The sequence below is a fragment of the Vidua macroura genome, chromosome 5 (assembly GCF_024509145.1).
Source record: "Vidua macroura isolate BioBank_ID:100142 chromosome 5, ASM2450914v1, whole genome shotgun sequence".
Taxonomy (NCBI): domain Eukaryota; kingdom Metazoa; phylum Chordata; class Aves; order Passeriformes; family Viduidae; genus Vidua; species Vidua macroura.
In genome coordinates this window covers 22734571-22753148 of record NC_071575.1, presented here as the reverse complement: position 1 = coordinate 22753148, position 18578 = coordinate 22734571, and the positions used below count along the sequence as shown (strand labels likewise).

Genomic DNA, 18578 nt, shown 5'->3' with positions numbered 1-18578 from the left:
CTGTGTCACAACATGAGCATTACATAATACTTTCAATCTTTAAATCAAATGTATGCGGACCTTGCGTTCACCGACCGTGCTGAACTGAGAGCAGCAGCAATGGGCGAGCCCCGCTTTAGTTACGGGCAGGGTGAAATGCTGGCAGCTGCAGAGGCAGCTCTGCACATGCTGCGGTGCAGAGGTGCTTTCCTGGGTTTTGGTAGCTGGTGTGCGAGGCACGGCCTTTCTCCTCTGGGCTGACAAGCTCCAGCGTGGATCCGCATTCCTGGAGCCCTTCCCCATCCGGAATCAGGGCTGCGAGGCAGTGTCAGCCTGGGGCTTGCCACTGCCTTTGCTGCCCTCTGGGAGCCTGTCCTCTAGTTGTGGCTTCCAAGCTTTGGCAACAAAAATGTCCTGAAATGTCCTCCCACTTCACTGTTCTTTTTCATTTTTCTTATGTTTACCCTGCACAATGTGATGTTTTCATCTCCCTGGCTGTGCCTGCAAAGCAGTTTGTGCATTGGCTCACTTGGCTTATGTTGCATAAATTATGGAAGTTTTCATTGAGTTTAATTTTAAAACAAAATAAAATTGGCAAGCTCTCTTGTCAGGCAGATCAGCTCCTCAGTCTGTTCTTCAGGTGGTGGTAAAGGGTCAGAATTTGATCAGTGGAGGGCAAGGCAGGGATCCCTGCCAAGCCCCTTTGGTCATGATGCCACAGCCATCAGGAACCTCATTCATGGAATCACAAGGTCAATGCAGCTGCTGGGAATTTTATTTTAGATGTGTTCTTTCTGGAAATGATGCACCGAGGAATTTATTGGCCTTTCAGATGTGTTCAGCTGATACAGCCGAGACATATTTTCAGGGCCAAAAAAAAGCAGAAAAGCCAGCAGTGCTGTGAGCAGGTAACTTGCCCTTGCTGAGCCTTTCTGTGCTGAGTACAGCCCTGAACAGCAGAGGTGGCTGACACTGATGAAGGGATAGCGCAGACTTGTGAAGGAGATTTATCTTTCTGTGCTTGGCCATAAATTCAAGGTTGCCCTCATTGTTCAGACATAGCACAGCTTTTACAGCTGGCAAGGAGATCATGTGTAGTTTGGGTTTCCCAGTTGAGGCTGGAGTTGGCTGATTGCTGGAGAGCAGACCAGTGAGTCCCATCATGAAGCTGATTTCACATCTGTGGTCTTTGGGGTGCCTTGGAATCAAAGAGAGTCTCAACTCTTGGTATATTCTTAGGAAGGAAATGGAGAAGCAAAAGCATATTTGCACGGAACAGTAGAAGGAGAAAAACCTGGTAGGGGTTCAAGACAACACACACACACACACCTAGAACCAGATGTTGCACTGTGCTACATTTTACAGAGTTTGCCTAAGTGCTGCTGTGCAGTGTGTGCATGTGCCTGTCAGCTTCCCCGCGCCTTCTTGGCACTGATCCTGGAGAACAGATATGCTGAGGCACGGTCTCTGCCCTGGAGAATTGTTGCTGTAACTGGATGCGGCTGAAGGAGGCAAAGGGCACTGGGGCATGTATCGGATTGTTCGAGGTTCCGCTGTGGAATAAAACAGAGCAGTGATTCCTGTCCTTCCTCTGCAACTCTGCCCATTGGGTACCAATATAATGGGGCTTTCTATGCTTGCTTATGTTGTCTGTGAAGCTCAGAGTTTTACAGGTATTGATTATTTAGGCTTTGAGTTGCCCCAAAGAAATAAGTCAGCTTATTGGTAAAGAAATGTTACAATAATTGTTGATGCAGAAATTATTTCAAATGTTACCAGAGAAAACGTAGCAAAGGCAAAAGAAATATCTAAGCCATCAGTTCTCAGTATAATGTAATTAAATGAGGCTTAAATATAAAAAAACATTAATTCAGCTTTGAATGGTACGAATTGTTTTGGGGTTTTTAGGAAGCAGTAGAAAAGGATGAACTCCTGGTCATATTGATATGGATTGGAGCATTGCCTTTCAGCAAGGCTTGAGTTCCTCCAGCCTTGCATCAGCAGTGATGCTTAGCTGCCTGTCCTGCTCACATCATTCTTGCTGCTGCTTTCCCTTCTTATTCACTGTGCAGCTTCCTCTGGTCCTGAGTGTGTCGTTGAGGTCACATCACCCCAGCGCTCAGGGAGGAGTAGGATGAAGTAATGCTGCTGCCAGAATCTGGGCTGAAATTTTATCTTAATTTTTATTCATCATTCATGACAGAAGTCAGAGGCATTCTCTAGTGCCTGCTGTCTCAAGCCACTGAAATGAGATTGGCTGTGTGCTAAACTTTACTCGCATTCTTCAGTGCTGTGATGGCTTGGGTTTGAAAAGGCTGAATTTAGTGTGTGTCTCCCTTTTTCTCTGCCTTTGCTGTTATTGTTAAAGTTGGATGTTGCAGCCAGCATTTCTACGCAATTTTTTTGCCTTCTAAAGAAGGAGAGAAATTTACTATCAACGAGGCTGCTAGACTTGGCAGTGCACATCTGCTGTGACTAGAGTGGGCTGAATGAAGGAGGTCCCAAAGTTTCCTGCTGCTCCTGGTTGTCTGCAGATAGCCTTGTGCAGGACTGGGGAGTCATCTCAGAGGCACATCTGTTTCTTCTGCAGACCTGATCCTGCATACTTTCCACATGCATAGTTTCTCTTGGAAATTATGAGCATGCAAGGCTGCAAGGTTGGTCCTATCATGGCAATTTCCTGGCAGAGGGAAAAGACAGAAGCTATTTTTAAATGAAAGCTTTGAATCAGAAGACTATTGCAGAGTGAAGCAAAAAAATGATTTCAGGGTTTTTGTGTCAAACCCCTGAAATCATGGACTTTGCAGTTTCCTCGTGCCAGTGGTTTTCTTCTCTTCATGGTTTTAAGGCTACATTTTTGGAGGATTGGGCTGAGATTTTTAAGTGAGACATTTCTATTCTCCCTGGTACACATTATCACTGCAGCAGCAGCATTTTCTGTGTGAGTCAGGCTGGAGAGAGGTGTTCAAAGGGGTGGGACTTAGCAAAAACCTGTTGTTCAGCCATGCACTGTTCTCCTTTAAGTCTGCCTAGGAGTTCATTATTTATTCCCCCACAATTGGTTTTATGATCCTACCTTGGTGTACATCTTAAACTTTTTCTTCCAAGTTTGTGTTCAGTGGTCACTTGGGAAAAGCAAGTAAGAGAAAGTGCGTGACTTCTTAACAGTGGAAAATTATATCCTCTTTTTCTCATCACTTGCTTTTGTATAGCTTAAGAATGACCCAAAGGGCTCTTGCTCAGATTTTAATTTAAAACAAACCAACTGATTTGATTCAAGATCCTTATTTCCCCCAAAAGCACTCTCAGAGTGATTTGAACATGTGAAAAAAAGGCAGTTTAAACCACAATTGTTTCACTGCCTTTGATAGAGTGGTCACCAGTCAATAGACATAAAATTCACTGCCTCAGAGAGAGATGCTTTAGTTAATTAGTTACAATCAGTGTTGTGCTAAGAGACTGCACTGCTGCCTGCCCATGTATTTGCCCGGTAATCTCACTTGCTGGCTTTGCTGACCCCAGTCCACATGTTGTGGCTAGATTCCTGTATCTGCCTTGTGAGGGGGTGCCCCAAACTAAATTGGTGCAGGGGGAACAACGAGAATCTTCCTCTTTCTGTGCTCTGGAAACCTGAGGAGCCAGGTGAGCCTACTTCATAGGTTTTGTTTTTCTGCTAACCTGAAGTTTTCCAGGCCTAGCCTGGACTTAAAAAATTAATTTTGGTTGCACCTTCTTTATATTGTCTTTTAGCAATATTTTCCCCTTCTTTTCTTCACCCACATGCTCATTCATATCTTCCTGCAGTGTTTTGTGTGTTATCTGACTGCCTCCTTCCTCATTCCGAGGGGCTGGATTTCACTGCCTCTCTGACCAGGAGCATGCAGCTTTTGGTGCCACCTGCATGGTCATTTTTTGGGGCTGTGGGGTTTTAGCATCCTCCAAAGGCTGCTAAGTAGGTAACTGTGATCCTGGCTCAGCATGCCAGCTCTTGTGGTGGTGCTGAGATGGGCCAGCCTGATGCTGCCCACATCACCATCTTTACAGAAACACATCTCCTGCAGGCCTTTGTGGGCTTGTCTGCAGCCTGGGTATGTCACACCAAACCACGTAAACCACCAGGAAAAGTTCAGCCTGGTGATGAGTAACACCCAGAATCCTGTCCTACCTTCTACTGTTTGCATAGGTGAGGTTAAATGGAAGGGAAGACCAACCCAGTCTGCCTTTCAGTTTGCAACTCAGGACAGGCAGCAGAACAGCCCGGCATTCACCTGGCTCTTGCTCTTTTCCAGGTGACCTGGTGTCTCGAGCGATGCACCACCTGCAGCCCCTCAATGCCAAGCAGCATGGGAACGGGACACCCATGCACCAGAAGCAGGGATCCTTCTACTGGGAGCCAGAGGCTCTGTACACCCTTTGCTACTTCATGCACTGTCCACAGATGGAGTGGGAAAACCCCAACGTGGAGCCCTCAAAAGTCACGCTGCAGACTGAGAGGTAAGAGCCTCTGCATGGTGCTTGGTGTCGTGGTGAGGATGTTTTGTTAATAAATCAGCCTGGCTGGCTAATTGCTAATTACAGCCGGCGTGCGAGAGGCTGCGGAGCAGTCTGCTTGGGTTTAGGATCACCTCCTTGAAATCCGCTTCTCTCCCTGAACTGCTGCGTGGCTGAACCAATATATATCAAAAGTGACACCCAGTGGCTACAGACAGCAAATTGGTTCCAGATGTGCACTTGGGAGAGATTTCCTTTTCCTTTCGTCGTTGCTCAGCTATTCTGTGTTTTGGAAAAGAAAATGAGAACTTCTATTTCTGGCCTAGCAGGTTTGGGTTTAAATGTGTTTTTTTTCCCCTGCGTGTTAATAGGGTTCAACAGCTGTGACTGGGGAAGTGGAAAATGAATAGAGTAGTGTGTAGAAAGGAGAAGTCATTAAGGATGCTGGGCTCCTACTGCACTGAGTAACGGGGCACAGGAGTGACCTCGGGGCTGCCCTGGCCAGGGATGTGGTAAGTGCCAGCTGTGCTGCTCTTGTCCCTGCTCCAGGGATGGGCAGGGCCTGGGAGCTGCGCCTCTAGCCCTGTCCTGACTCAGGGTCTGATGTAAGGTGAGAAGGAGATGCCTCTGAAGCTGGCAGGCTGGGTGGCCAGCCCAGGGGACAGATTGCTGACCAAGAAAATAAATCCATCTCCCATGAAAAGCACAGCAAACCCTCTTCTAAAACATGTCTCCAGCTGTGTGCTGGGGCACACTCTGCTGCTTTCCTGCCACACTCACACCAGCCATAAACCAGGCATCACCAGTACAGAGATGAGAGGAGTGGCTGGTGCTTAGAAGGTGCTAGATATGAATTTTTAGGATGGCTATTGTGGTGATGCAAATGCAAGCTGGTTTGTCAGGCTGGGCTCCACATTTACATCCCAGAGTATGTATGGCAGTGTACATGCGAGCCAGACTCTGATCTGCACATATGGGGCTTGGCTGTTGTTGCAGGATGAGGTCTGCATCTCAAAAGCAGCATATGAGGGTATCATTGTGTGTGTACTTGTAAATGGTAAATCTTAATATCAATATAAATGATATCTTAATTGAAATAGTTTTTTACTAGTTGCAGAAGAGCATACAAGATGAAATTCTGGCATTAATGATGTTACTGGGAATTTTGCCATTTGCCTTTGGATGGCATTTTGTTTCTTTTCAAGTTTGGGTCGCTCTGTGAGCATGTTGTCCCTTTTTGTTCTGTTATTTCCAAAGTATGAAAAAAACCAGAAAGGAAATGACAAGAATCCAGAATTTTCTCTATTTTTAAAATTGTTTTTAATTTCATGATTTGTCATCCAGTCTTGCTATTGTGGAAGGCCTAACTCATGTCCAGCAGTGGTTAATATGCACAAAAAAATTATAAAAAAATTAGAATATACTCTCACCTGATCTGTAGTTCCTATCTGTGGGAATAATGCCACTGGAAATATAGGGGTAAATAAAGCTAAGCCTCTGGTTTTGTAAGATTTCTTCAGACTTTGCTGTGCAAAAGTGAAAAAGGGCAGGGATATTTGAAAAATCAGTCTCAGCTTTTGCTTTAATAGGTTTTCCTTTTTCTGAGGTTGCCTTAATACATGTCCTCTTCGTTAGAGCACTTGAAACACTGATTATTTGAAGTGATTGTTCTTGCCTTTATTTTGAGCCCTCCATCTGGCAGGACGCCTTCCCTTGGCAGGGCAGTGAACAACTGCGGTGAGGGCCAGAGCAAATACTTGGTGTTATTGCCAAGAGCCTGTGGTCACCTCTGGAAGGAGCAGATACATCTCCTGCTGCCTAATCAAACATGCATTAGTACTTAGTGCTGGAGTGGGAGTGGTGCAGGGCTGAGTGTGAGCCCGGACATTCCCATGGAGCTGAGCTCTGGAGTTTCACCAGCTGGATGGAATCACCCTGTGCTGCTCAGGAAGGAGAGCAGTGAGGCTGACTTATCAGTAGTGCTCTGAGCAGCCTTCCTACCCATTTCCCATATTTTGTTTTTTTACAGGCAGTCATGCTTTGTGGTCCATGACTTATCTCTGGTGGTTTTGGTTTCCATGATGGGGTTTTGTGAGTTGCAGGGAGTTGGGTTTGTTAAACATGACACTTTTACATGCAGAATATTTGCAAGATTTGTGACGTATCTGTTGCTGTATTCTCTCTCCAGCTGCAGCAATTGCTTTTATTTTGTAAGAAGCCCAGAAGGAAGCAAGAAGGTCCAGGCATCTCTCCCCATCCTTGGCCTCTCTGTGCAGAGAAGCCAGGACAGTGTGGGTCTGGCTGTAGAGGCAGTATTTTCATGAAAGAGGGGTTGTCCTTGGCTCTTTGTAAAGCCAACCTGGCTACTGTCTTGGCCCCCTCCTCCCTGACAGTGCAAGCCCAGGCTAGAGAGGATTGTGTGATGCAGCCGGAGAATTCTCCCAGCACTTGGAGGGCTTGATGGCACCATGAGACCATGTTCTTCCCACTCATCTCCAGCCCACCTGGATTCTGGCTCTGAACCAGGCTGAACTGCAAAGGCTGCACATGTCCTCCTGCAGAGGCTGGATGTGGGAGGGAAATCCAGTATGGTGGCATTGCTGCCTGGCTTAGCACTTTCCAGCTCAGAAAGTACCTCCCTCAGAGCCTTGGGGGACACATAAAAAGGGATTGTTACCTTTGAGTAAATCCAGCACTTTATTTCTAGGGAGCATTTATCTGTGTTTGCTCTTCATGGAGGTAAAGAAATGAGAATGCAGTATGTTTTTAATAGTGTTTATCTTTACAGAAAATAAAAGGGAAAAATGATTATATAGTGAAACTCTTGTTGCGGGGGGGAGCTGCTTTCATGGGAGGGGGAGGAGTGGAGAGTGGCCAGAATTGCTTAGAAAACCTGGAAAATATTGCCCACATCCTAAATGCTGACAAACCCAACCATAAGATGGATGTGTGATCCCCTCCCACCCCAAACTCATATTCCTTCAACCTGGCCACTTTGGCTGAGACTCTCTGATTTTTTGGCACCAAGACAAGCCAGTTCTGCTGATCCTGGATACCATGTAAATGGCTATTTTGTCAGGCATGGAGGTACAGGGAGAGGGTGGACCTCTTTCTGGGGTCCCTTTCCCTATTACACCCAGCTGGGATGTGCTGGAGCCATTTATCTTGTGCTGGGTGTTGCCTACAAAAGCAGTGCTCCTCCAGTGCTTCCACCTGCAGGAGGCTGCGGATTATTTAGGTTTGTGATTCTTTTGCTTTCTTGGGAATTAAAAAAAACCCCAAAAACTGTAGATGAGGGTACTGTTGCTAAGATTTCTTTCTTGCTGCTTCTAGCTTAATAAAAAAATCTGTCCTGTGGTTATGTTTGGTTTGTCAGCCCCCATAATGCTTCCAAAATGATTGCAAGTAATTTCTTAAGCACCGGAAAGTGCAGAATCTGTAGTTGCAGATTTGTGTGATGTTGTTTTTCCTTAAGTGGTTCCTTACCCACTTTTATCCACAGCTGTATTGACAAAGTCCTCATTACTTCCTAACTTGCCATGTTCCCCATTAACAGCTCCTTGAGAAGCTGTGGCTCAGCAGCTCAGCCAGTCCAGAACCACCCATTAATTCTGCTCACAGGCAGCCAAGTCCCTTCTCCTGTGCTTCCTCTGCTGCTCCACCTTGGAGGGGTATTAGCTGCTTGTACCACCTGGCAGCAGTTAGCTTTTCTCCTCCAGTCTTAATTGAGTTGATGGATATGTGTCTGGTTTTAAACTTCTTTTCACTTTTCCTTAACTATTATTCCCTGTGTGGGGAGCAGTCCCTTAGGAAACTCCCATGGGCTGTTATTGCTTGCTTTTCATCTTTCTGCCTTACACGCTCGCATGGACATGCACACAAAAAAAAAGATGTTCCCTGCACATGCATACACATTCAAATTGTAGACTGTGGTCATTCATGATTAATGGAAAGAGTTTGGGTTACCACAATTTTGTTTCATGCTTTGGGTAGCTATTGGTGTAGCTGGCTAATTAATGTGATGCAGCCCCTCCTATTAGAGGAGTGTTCCATGCTATTAAAATAATCTTTTAAATAATTTGAACTCTTTCAGAGCATTTCTGTAACTGCTACAGCCATGTGTGTAGTACCGATTATACCTATAGAAAAATTTCAGTAAGAGAACTAGGGAAAAGTGTCCCTGATTTAAATTATTGTGTGGTCCAGACTCCCTGGCTAGGGCAGTCTTCAGCAAAGACCAGAAGAGAGTGGAGAGAGAGGTGAGGAATGCTAATGAAAAACAAGTAAAGCATTGGGAATATGGGAGCCCTGCAGTGAAACCTGAATGAACCTGTATATGCAGAAGGGATTACACATGTTTGGTGTGCCAGTGTGCCATAGCCCCATGTAACCCTATCTACTTTTATCCACTGTTTGATTGGAAACTTCACATAGTAAAGCTGTAGCTTTGCTGAAGTCAAAATTGAGAGCAGGGTTGATTTGACTTGGAACCACTGAAAAGAAATCCCAGTGCATCCTTACCTAAATCCTCTAGATTTGCATGCTAAATATCAAACTTCCCACTTCCTAGAAATCCCTACAACGTTATTGGAGCTGCCTGCAGCGTGTGAGATGGCACACGTTACAAGAAATAGTTCAGGCATTATTGTAGCTTGGCTGTTACATGGCAATATCCTTGCTGGGTTGGGTCTGTATTCTACATCTAATTTATCAAGCTGGACTTCTGCTGTCCATGGGATGGCTATAGGATTTTTTAAATAGAGGAAACTGCATGCAGCCCTGTGAGAACTGCATGGTATCCAGGAGTTCTGTGCTGCACTCTGAATGCTGTGTGTCCTCAGGGATTTATGCCATTGCCAGTTATGTCAAATCTGATGTCCAAGCTGCCAGTGAAATATTTGCCTTTTGTGGTTGCTGGCTTAGTCATCACTTTGACTCAGTTGTGTTTCAAATCTTGGCCATTAACGTTTTTAATGCGGGAGAGGCAACAGGGACAGCTCATTCCAGCCCTGGATGTGGGTTCAAAACCCATGATTTGCAGATACCTGTGTGTGGACTCTGGAGCACCAATGTCTTGCACAAAAGCCAAAGGGTAAATCCTTCTTCTGCCTGGGCAGGTCTCTTGAGGCTAGTGTGAGAGCAGGGAGGTTTGATCCTTCAGCCTGAACGAGATGCAGAACTCGCTACTTGGGTCACCCTTACTTAACTGGGCTTCTGGGGTGGCAGAGCAGCTGCCTAGCATAGAGTAGCTGCATGAACTCACGTGGAGCATCAGCTGGCACTGCTGAGTTTCTGGGAAGGATTGGGACTGGCAGCTTTTTGAGGGCATCAAAAAGTATTTGCACTCTCTGAAGACAAGTAGCTTATGGTGTAAATATAAATGAGTTTTGCAGCCCAGAAACCCGTCTGAAATGTGTGCTCTACATTGGAAAAACCCATGCTTTTCTATCTTTCAGTAACGCTAAACATGGACTAGCATTGCATATATATTTTCATCATATGTTCCAAGTGAAAACTTGTCAGAACTTAGGATGCTTTTCAATTCATATATTGGAATTTTCTTTAAAAACCACTCATGAATATGTCAACAAACCAAACAAATATAAAGAGCTTTTTACAATGTTAAAGTTGCTGACTCACATCTGCAAAAAAAAAAGTCTCCCTACCTTTATCTAGAAAGGCTTTTTCATGTAAAAGTACAGCCTTATGCTTCTGAGAAGCACCTTTAAATTTTACTTGGTAGCTTTTGCAAATTTAAACAGCAGCGACCTCTGTGTACCAATTTGCCTGTTGTATCCATAAAGGTTGGCAGTCAGCAATCCTTGGCTGGAGTGAGAGAAGAAACTCCACACCTACAGCACCATCACCCTCCTCAGCAGCCAAAGAATCCTGCAAACACGTCATCTGAAGCAATTGTAGCAGTTGAACCAAGTTAAAGCAAAGTCAGGTCTTTCAGCCATGTCCTCTTCACAGCTGGGGAAGCTGAGGCAGGGACAACAGGAGATAACTGTGGGAATTCACATCCCAATAGAATTATGCCTCAGAAATCTCTCTCTTCCCATTGTGACTATCAAGCCAGTCCTTTCCCTAAAGTTTGATTTAATACAGGCCGTGAATGAGTGCATGTGGTGGGGCGAGGGCTCCATAGGTGTCTGGAGAAGAACAGGGTGAAGTGCCCCTGGAAATAAAGAGGCTGTTGTGCTGCACTTGAAATGATGATTTTTTCCTTGGAGCACTGATTGTCTGGGAATCTCTCATGTGCACTGATGAGCTCTGGGACCTGGAGCTTGCTGTAGGCTCTGCTGGGAACAAGGGGCTGTGGCCCATCCGGGGTTTGTGAGCCTGTGTGAGGAGCATTCAAAGGTGGTGAGTGTTCTTACTCTCTGTAGGGGAGAGGGAGCAGCTGGTGAGGGGAAGAACTGCTGGAAATCAAGGAGAGTGGTTGTGTGTAGCAGCCCTGCTCTGGGCAGAAGGTGGCCTGTAAAGCTGGTCAGCAGCCAGCAGGGATTCTGCACCCTGCAAAGATAGTAGGAACTGTGAAAAACCGGGGCCAGGGATTATTTGGAGCTGGGATTTGTCAGAGTGCTGGTCCTAGTGCTTTGCAAATCTGGCATTGCAGCCAGCTGGTATCCAGACAGGAGCTTGATCCATCTTCTCGCAGACCCATACAAAAATAATGAAGCGTCCTATTGCATTTTATGGTGCACAATTTCTCATGGTCTTCCACCTGACAATTTCTCCTGTTTACATACAGGTAGACTGCTACCATAACAACAGTAACATACTACTACTACTGCTAATAATAATGGAAAAGCCTGAGTTATTGCATATGCATGACAGGATTTTTAATATCTCTGTCTGCCAGCAGGCAAGGGAGGAGGAGTGGTGGGCAGCCCAGGAAGGCTGTGTGTGGCTCTGGAGGGAGTGCAGGCTTTAGGGAACCCCTCATATGATTACATTTAGGTTCCCCCCATAGCATCTGCTTTTCTGATGAGTCATTCTGTAATTCAGAGTGCTCCAAAGACATCAGCCCCACAAAACTGAGATAAGTTTGAGGTCTGGTGGGGTAGGGAGGGGTTGTTTGCCCTGCCCTAGAGGGAGGGTGCTGGCAGGGAGCTGCACTGTGTGAAGGCAGTGGGGAGAAGGACCTCTGATAGCCAGCACACTGAGGACTTGTCCCTTGTGGGGTAGTGCCAGCAGGGTGTTGCTACCTGCAGAGGTCCTCAAGGCATAGGAGCTTATGGGACCTTGAGCTGTCCAAAACTAGATGTGAGAGGAGTGCAGGGTGGCAGGAAGAAGCAGGGAAGGATGCTGCCTGGGAGGAGGAACCAGAGATTTGAGGGTTGGTGGGGCACTCATAATTGCTTTTTATGATGAAATAGGAGAAGGCACCCCAAGAGGAACCAGCTGCCCCCTTGCCAAGGGCAGAGGGACAGGGCCCAGAAGGGTCCAACCCTTTGGGGATGTGTTTTGTGTTGGCCTCCCCCAGCCCTTCCCCACCTCCCAGCTCTTGTGTGTGGGATGGGAGTTGCTCTGTGCAGAGACCTCTCCCTGCATCCTGATCTGGCATATTTTTCCATTTAGACGTGAGCTCAGGAAAACACAAGTCTGTGCCAAAAAGCTTTTTTTTTTTTTTCTTTTTTTACCTTTTTTTTTTTAAGTCCATACTTAGCTTTAAACTACATGGAATTAGAGGATGGAAGCATGTATTTAAAGTTAAGCACAGGTACAGAGAAGGGCTGGAGGAGGAGGTCAGAGCACTCACTCACCTGCAGCCTGGGTAAGGTGCTTGTGCAGCAGCTGTGCTGCTCCTGATTTCCCATATCTTTCAGGCAGAATCAAGCTGAGCACCATGGTTAGATTTGTTTAATTAAGGCATGTGCTTCCAAAGCATGTAACTAGGTGACTTATGTGCTCTGTGTCTGCTCTGGAACACAAAATTACTGAATTCCCCTGTTTGGTACCTGCCTTTGTACCACAGATAAATCAGTGTATATGCCAGTGATGTGATGCATTTGGCTAACCCATTTTCACACAGTGCTGTTGAAAAGTGAAATATTTCTTGCTGATGTCACATTGTCTTGTGGATTATCACACCCTTATAACTCTGTGTTCCTCTTTCCTCTTTGGCACACAAGCAGTATTTAAAAGAAAAAACCCAGCCCTTCACATGGTGCACAGATTCTTGAAGGGTATTTTTAACCTATTGCACTCAGCCATATTTGGTTCTCTTCTCAAAATACAAATTTCCTGACATGCAGAGATGATTTTTCTTTCCCTTGGAAAAAGGAATGTAATATGTTGTGAGCAAACTCCATATCCTCATCTAGGGACTGAAATTGGACTTTATAGAAAATTTCCCCGCTTCTGCAGAACACTGATTCCCTTTTCTCTTGGGATTTATTGCACCAAATAGCCCTGCTCATTTCTGTTTCTCTGTTGAAATTTGCAAGACTATGAAAGGAAAAAAAAAAACAAAACAACAATTTTATAGTGCAATTATCTGAGTTCCTCTAAATATATTTATTTGCTTGACTCCTTACTGTGGTGGGGCAGATTCTGTGCTGGGTGAGTTTCTGTCCTGCACAAGAGGAGGAAGAAGTGTGAACCTCAGCCACAGTCCTCTGCTTTTCTGTTTGCCCAGCAGATGTTACAGGAAGGTTCTGTACAAGCCTGTCTTCATTCCTCTGATCCAAACTGTGTTCACTCATGCAAAACATAACCTTGAATTGAGTTTTCCTTTAATTGTATTCCTAGAATCAAGTTATATCTTAACTACATGCAGTTTTACAGTATGATTTGCATCTCCCCTTCTGCTGTCTGCTCAGCAAGTGATGAAAAAACTCCCACTGATCACTTGTTCCCAGGTATTTCATGCCTCAAAAAAGGGTCTCTTCTGCTCTGAAGATGACCTGGGAAGCAGTCACCTTCCAGGTACAAATACACTCCTGCTTTCCCCCTTTTCCTCCTCTGGCTCCCACCAGTCTCAAGACAAATGATCCGGGTTAGGAAATTGTTTTGTGTGAGCTGTGGGACATGATCTTCTGTCCTTATCTGCCTCCTTAGGTGGCTGTGGCAGGCCTGGGGAGAGCAAAAGCCTTGGAAACAAATGCAGCCCGGTCTTGAGGTGACGGTGATGTGTTGGAATAGAAAAACTATGGAAGTGGCAACTCAGCCAAAGATGTCATATTTCAAAAAGAGGTTGTTCATCTACATGTCTGTGAGATTTGGGAACCCAGTGTCCTAGGGAGAGTCAGTGGCCTCAGGGCTTCTCTGTCCTTCGGCGCTTCTGAAGTATCTCATCCCCCTCAAGAATATTAATATCAGAACTATGTAAAGCCAAGTCGTCAAAAAGGGAAATAAATGCATAGAGAGCTATAAATAGGAAAAGGATATTCCAGAGTCAACATCTTCTTAAATAATTTTTCTCAGGGTATAACTTTTTTAGGTAAAGTTGTACATTTAAAATGTAAAATATTTGCCTACTCTGCAGCTAGTACAGGCTTTTTTTCCCCCTTCCTCCATGAAAAGGGACTGCAGAAGGAAAGGCAAGCAAGAGACTTGCAGTGACCTTCAAGGTGTTCAGCTGCAGTTATTTTATTAGTTTTCCTCTGAAACAAAACTTGAAGCTATGGTTTTTACTTGTGGTTCGGCATCTTTCTCTTGATTCCCAAATAATTCTTTGCATATATGGAGCTAACTGTGTGCTGCATGCTTCATCTCCAGCTTGGGCAGCTCTTGGTGGGACATGGAGCTGTCCAGGTATTGTGGAGTGAAGGACCATGTCTCTGATAGTGCCCTGACTTTGTGAGAGTGTGGCCCAGAATCCCAGCATTCACTTTGGGGGCACTTTTGTTTGTTCTTTGGCAGAACAGCTGGTACCCAAAGGTGTAGCAGTTTGATAGTGCTAAAAGTGGGACCAAGAAGTCTGGATTCTGATTTCTGACCTCGCTCACAGCTAACCTTCACATTGGCTGCAAAATTCCCCACTTTCAGCACTGAGCACAAGATGCCCATTGCATCGGCTGGAGATGCTGGAGACTTTCTGGGGCATTCCCTCTCTATCCTTGGCATCTCAGTGTTGGGGCATCCCCTCTCTCTGCCCAGGTCTGATCTCCTGTCCGTATTGCAAAGAGAACCCAGGCCAGCACATCAGCCAGAGCGGGATGTGGTCCTGTGCCAGACTCCTGTCCTCCTTTTGGGATTACACTATGTGAAGGATGGGAGGAGGGCTTGCCAGTTGGGTGCACTGACTTCGCAGAGCCCCATGGATGAGCATGGCTCATAAATCTCACTCTCCAAATAGTGCTGTGCTGGAGATAGGATGAGACATCTTGATTTAGACCTATTTGAAAATTGCTGAGCTGGTTTACTCTCCCATTCTTTCCTTTCCTTGCTCCCTTCTCTCTGTACATATTTATATTCTCACACATCTATGCACATGCACACACCCCCCCTGCTCTCTGCTCCTCTCTACCTGTTGTTGTGATGCTGCTAGTGTGCCTTGGCACTGATGTCTGTGTGCTCCCCAGGCCGTTCATCGTGCTGCCTCCGCTGATGGAGTGGATTCGGGTGGCGGTGGCTCACGCGGGGCACCGGCGCAGTTTCTCGGTGGACAGCGATGACGTGCGGCAGGCGGCCAGGCTCCTGCTGCCGGGAGTTGACTGCGAGCCCCGACAGTTAAAGTAAGTCCCCGGGATGCAGATCGGCTGCTCTGTGCGCAATGTGTTTCTCTTTCCTGGGGAACAGCGGGCGGGCGGGCACAGGGCTCTGTTGTTGCCTGGGAGGTGCTGAGATGCTCCAGCTCTCACTGTGTGTGTTGCACAATCAGCTCCTGGTATTTGCTCACATCCGTGGATAAGCTGGTTGCATGGTAATGGGTGCCTGACTATCTCACAGCTCGATCGAGCCGGTAATCTGCTCACCAGAGCTTACATGGTGGTGGGTTTTTTTTTTTTTCCTCTTCCTATTAGGTTCTGCTTGCTAATGAGGGGCTGAAACCTTCTGGTAATTGTCTGATTCACATTGCTTTGCTATGAAATACTGAAATGTAATTGGCAGGGCTGCAGATATTTTTCAGGGCTTTGTTTTCAGCATTAATGCTTAAGGGCACATTTAAACTTAGAGGTAAGACTACTTCTTAGAGTAAAATTGTATTTTTCATGCTAATGTCAACTCAAAATACTTGTAAATGTCAGCCTAGATAATTTGACTTTTTCGTGTATCAGATGTGACCTTTTGGTTTTCTAATGAAGTCTTAAAGTATTTATTGCCAGGATATGTTTTTAGTGTCTGTTTTGCCTTATTATTATGTACTTGGATAAAAGTACGTTCTAAGACTGTTCTGGAGTCAAGAATATGTTTGGTTTTGATGTTTGTATGAAAAGGCATTCTGAATCTGCCAAAGCAAAAATGATTCACTGCTATTGCTTCAAAATATGTAACAAAACCCCAATTTCCATCAGTCTGCCTCCTGATACAGCAGTGGATGCATTCTTTCCTGCTTCACAGAAAGCAGAGAGCTGGTTTACATGATTAGCTGTGACCTGCATGGGAGCAGCTGCCTTCTGTTGACTCTGGCCTTGACGTGCTCTTTCACCACAGAGTATAATACTTGACTTCTAGATCTACATAGGCTTTTTATAGTCACAGCTATTCAATATTTAATTGAAAAAATATATGGAATTTCAAAAGCCAAATCATGAGCATTTCAGATTTCAAACCTTGGCTGTAATTGCTTCCCTTTGATGTGCCCACCATGACCCTCATTTCCAGAAGTGCTGCATTCTGTGTCCCTACTGAAATGTCAGGACTTACAGATACAGGTACTACACACTGTCTGAAGACCTGGTAGTTGGTTCTGAAAAGGTACAATTAATTTAATACCTCTCCAAGTATCTAGGTAGGATTGCAAATAAGGCAGTAATGTTTCTATTCTATATGCTCTGTCTTAAAAATTAAGGTAGATACAGTAGAATACGTGTGGATTTAAAAAACCCACAATATATGACCCAAAATTTTGTTTTGACAGTGCGTATGTGCGTTACACAATTTTAGTTTTTATTAGGAAGTTTCAGAATGATTTGAACTTGTGGAGAGTTGTATTATAGTGCAGAAGAATGTACTAATTATGGGGAACAAATCAGCACTTAGTTTAAAGTTACCATCAAGAATTCATTTCATAAAGAATACAAATGATTTGTTGTCTTGCTTGTCTTAAAAGTGGGAATGAGCCTGAAAAGCACACCCTGAGATTAATCAGACGAGAATGAAAAGGGAAAACTATTCCATAGACAAATTCTAGATTTTAGAGAGACTAGCCTTTGCAGTGTGTCTGTAGTTGACTGCAGGGGCTGGATTCATCCATTGATGTCCCAAAATGTCAGTCTCTCTGCTGTGCTGGCAGATGAGTGTTCGTGTACCTTGGGTTTTATTTTGAGGTCTGTGCCTACTGCTGGTGTAGTGCAGCAGGTTCTTTGCGTAGCTGCAAATAAGACCTTGGCTGCCTGTAATCCTGAGATCAAAGGGAAGACTGAGCTTTTCTGAAGAGCAATGTGAGTCATCAGGATGTTAATTTGAAACTTTGCGGCCTGTAATTTTTTATTTGTATTCAGCAGACCCTCAACACTCCTGATTTTCATAAGCCAAACACCAACCTATCACTCCTCCCCATTAGGGAGGGTGCCTTTCCAATTCTTAACTCCTCAAGGACCATCAATTCCATAAATTTTAGTACTGGGGGTGGGAATACAGAAACTTTGCAGGGAAATGTTTTTTCAAGTAAACTGCATGATGGATGGAAGCCAGAGGATTTTGAGTGCAGTTAGCTTGATAAATTTTGTGACTTCTATGGGAAGGGTTTATTAAGTAGAACCTTGAAAATGGTTCAATTTCTAGGCTTTTGTTATCAGTCTTCTTTAGTCCCTAAAACACAGAGACCAGAACCCAAAAGTTCTCCTGGTCCCAGGTGATACTGCATCATTCCACGGTGTTGGTTCACAACCTGTCATTGCAAGTACATAAAGCAAAATCAGCTTCCACACTGGAAAAACATGCATATGGGGGGAGAGAGAGATTGGCAGGATCTCAAAGGCTATGACGTTCAGGAACAGTTCGGATAAAACCCAAATGTTCAGCTTCTTATCTGAACTATAGCATGGAGGTCTCCCTACAAATTCATGTGACACTTCCCAGCACAATCACATACTCCAGCAGTGAGGTTCCCATTCTGTGGCTTTGTAAATCATCTCTGCTTTTTTCCTGCCTTTCATTCCTCTCTTTGGCTCTTTTTCTGAGCCTTTTAAAGAAACCCATCACTTTAATTTCTTGCAATGTTTTCCTCTTCTGAAAGAGGAGCCGCTCTTGCTCTGTGTAGAGGAGTGAGGGAAGCTGGAATCAGTCAGGAGCTGCTTGTCTCTTTCCTGATCTCTTTTCATTTTGCAGCAGCAGATGTGCCAGAAAGTTTCTTCCCTCTCATCAGCTTTGGGAGATTAGCAGGGATGTAAGTGTTCACCTTCCCCCAGGAGTGGAAGCTTCAGACAGACCAGTTGTTTCCACCTTTTGCAGGGAGATAGGTTTCACAGATGGGTTGAGTGCTGGATGCACAACAGCTCACTGAGACAGAAACCCGAGTAGTGTCCAGGATATTGTCATAGTGGGACAGCACACTTATATAAAGCCTCACCTATACCCACCTGAGGCAGCTGGATGTAGTCAGTTGAGGTGGCTCTCTCAGGTAGCAGGGTACTCTGCTACCTATTCTAGACTTTTTATTAATGAAGGCATGAAGGTAATTTTTTTGTCTGAAAGGGGCCTGATGTAAAAACTATGTTAACCTGTCTTTCTACTGTAATAAGGTAGCACACTGCTCAGCCTGCACAGGCACTATCTGGCTGCAAACAGATGTTGGCTTCTCCTCACCGTCATATCTGCAAGGGGTCCCTTTCCCCTTGCTCCAGCTAAACAGAAGAAGCTCTTTGCACATCTTTCCTTCCTCCATTCTGTGGGATGTTTGTTTGAAACAAACCCCAGTGTGTTAGGCATGTGGTGGGGAGGATCACTGGTGTGTGACTGCATCTGGGGGCTGATGGCAGAGAAACAGAAAGGGA

General features: G+C 45.1%; 1 protein-coding gene across 1 annotated transcript in view; it reads left to right on the top strand.

The window, feature by feature from the left end:
- Positions 1 to 18578, top strand: part of ABTB3 (ankyrin repeat and BTB domain containing 3) — a 164549-nt gene that overhangs the window by 103378 nt on the left and 42593 nt on the right. Inside the window, exons 3-4 of the mRNA XM_053978867.1 lie at positions 4269 to 4473; positions 15003 to 15155. Coding sequence (XP_053834842.1) covers positions 4269 to 4473; positions 15003 to 15155 — 358 coding nt within the window. The remainder of the gene's footprint in view (positions 1 to 4268; positions 4474 to 15002; positions 15156 to 18578) is intronic.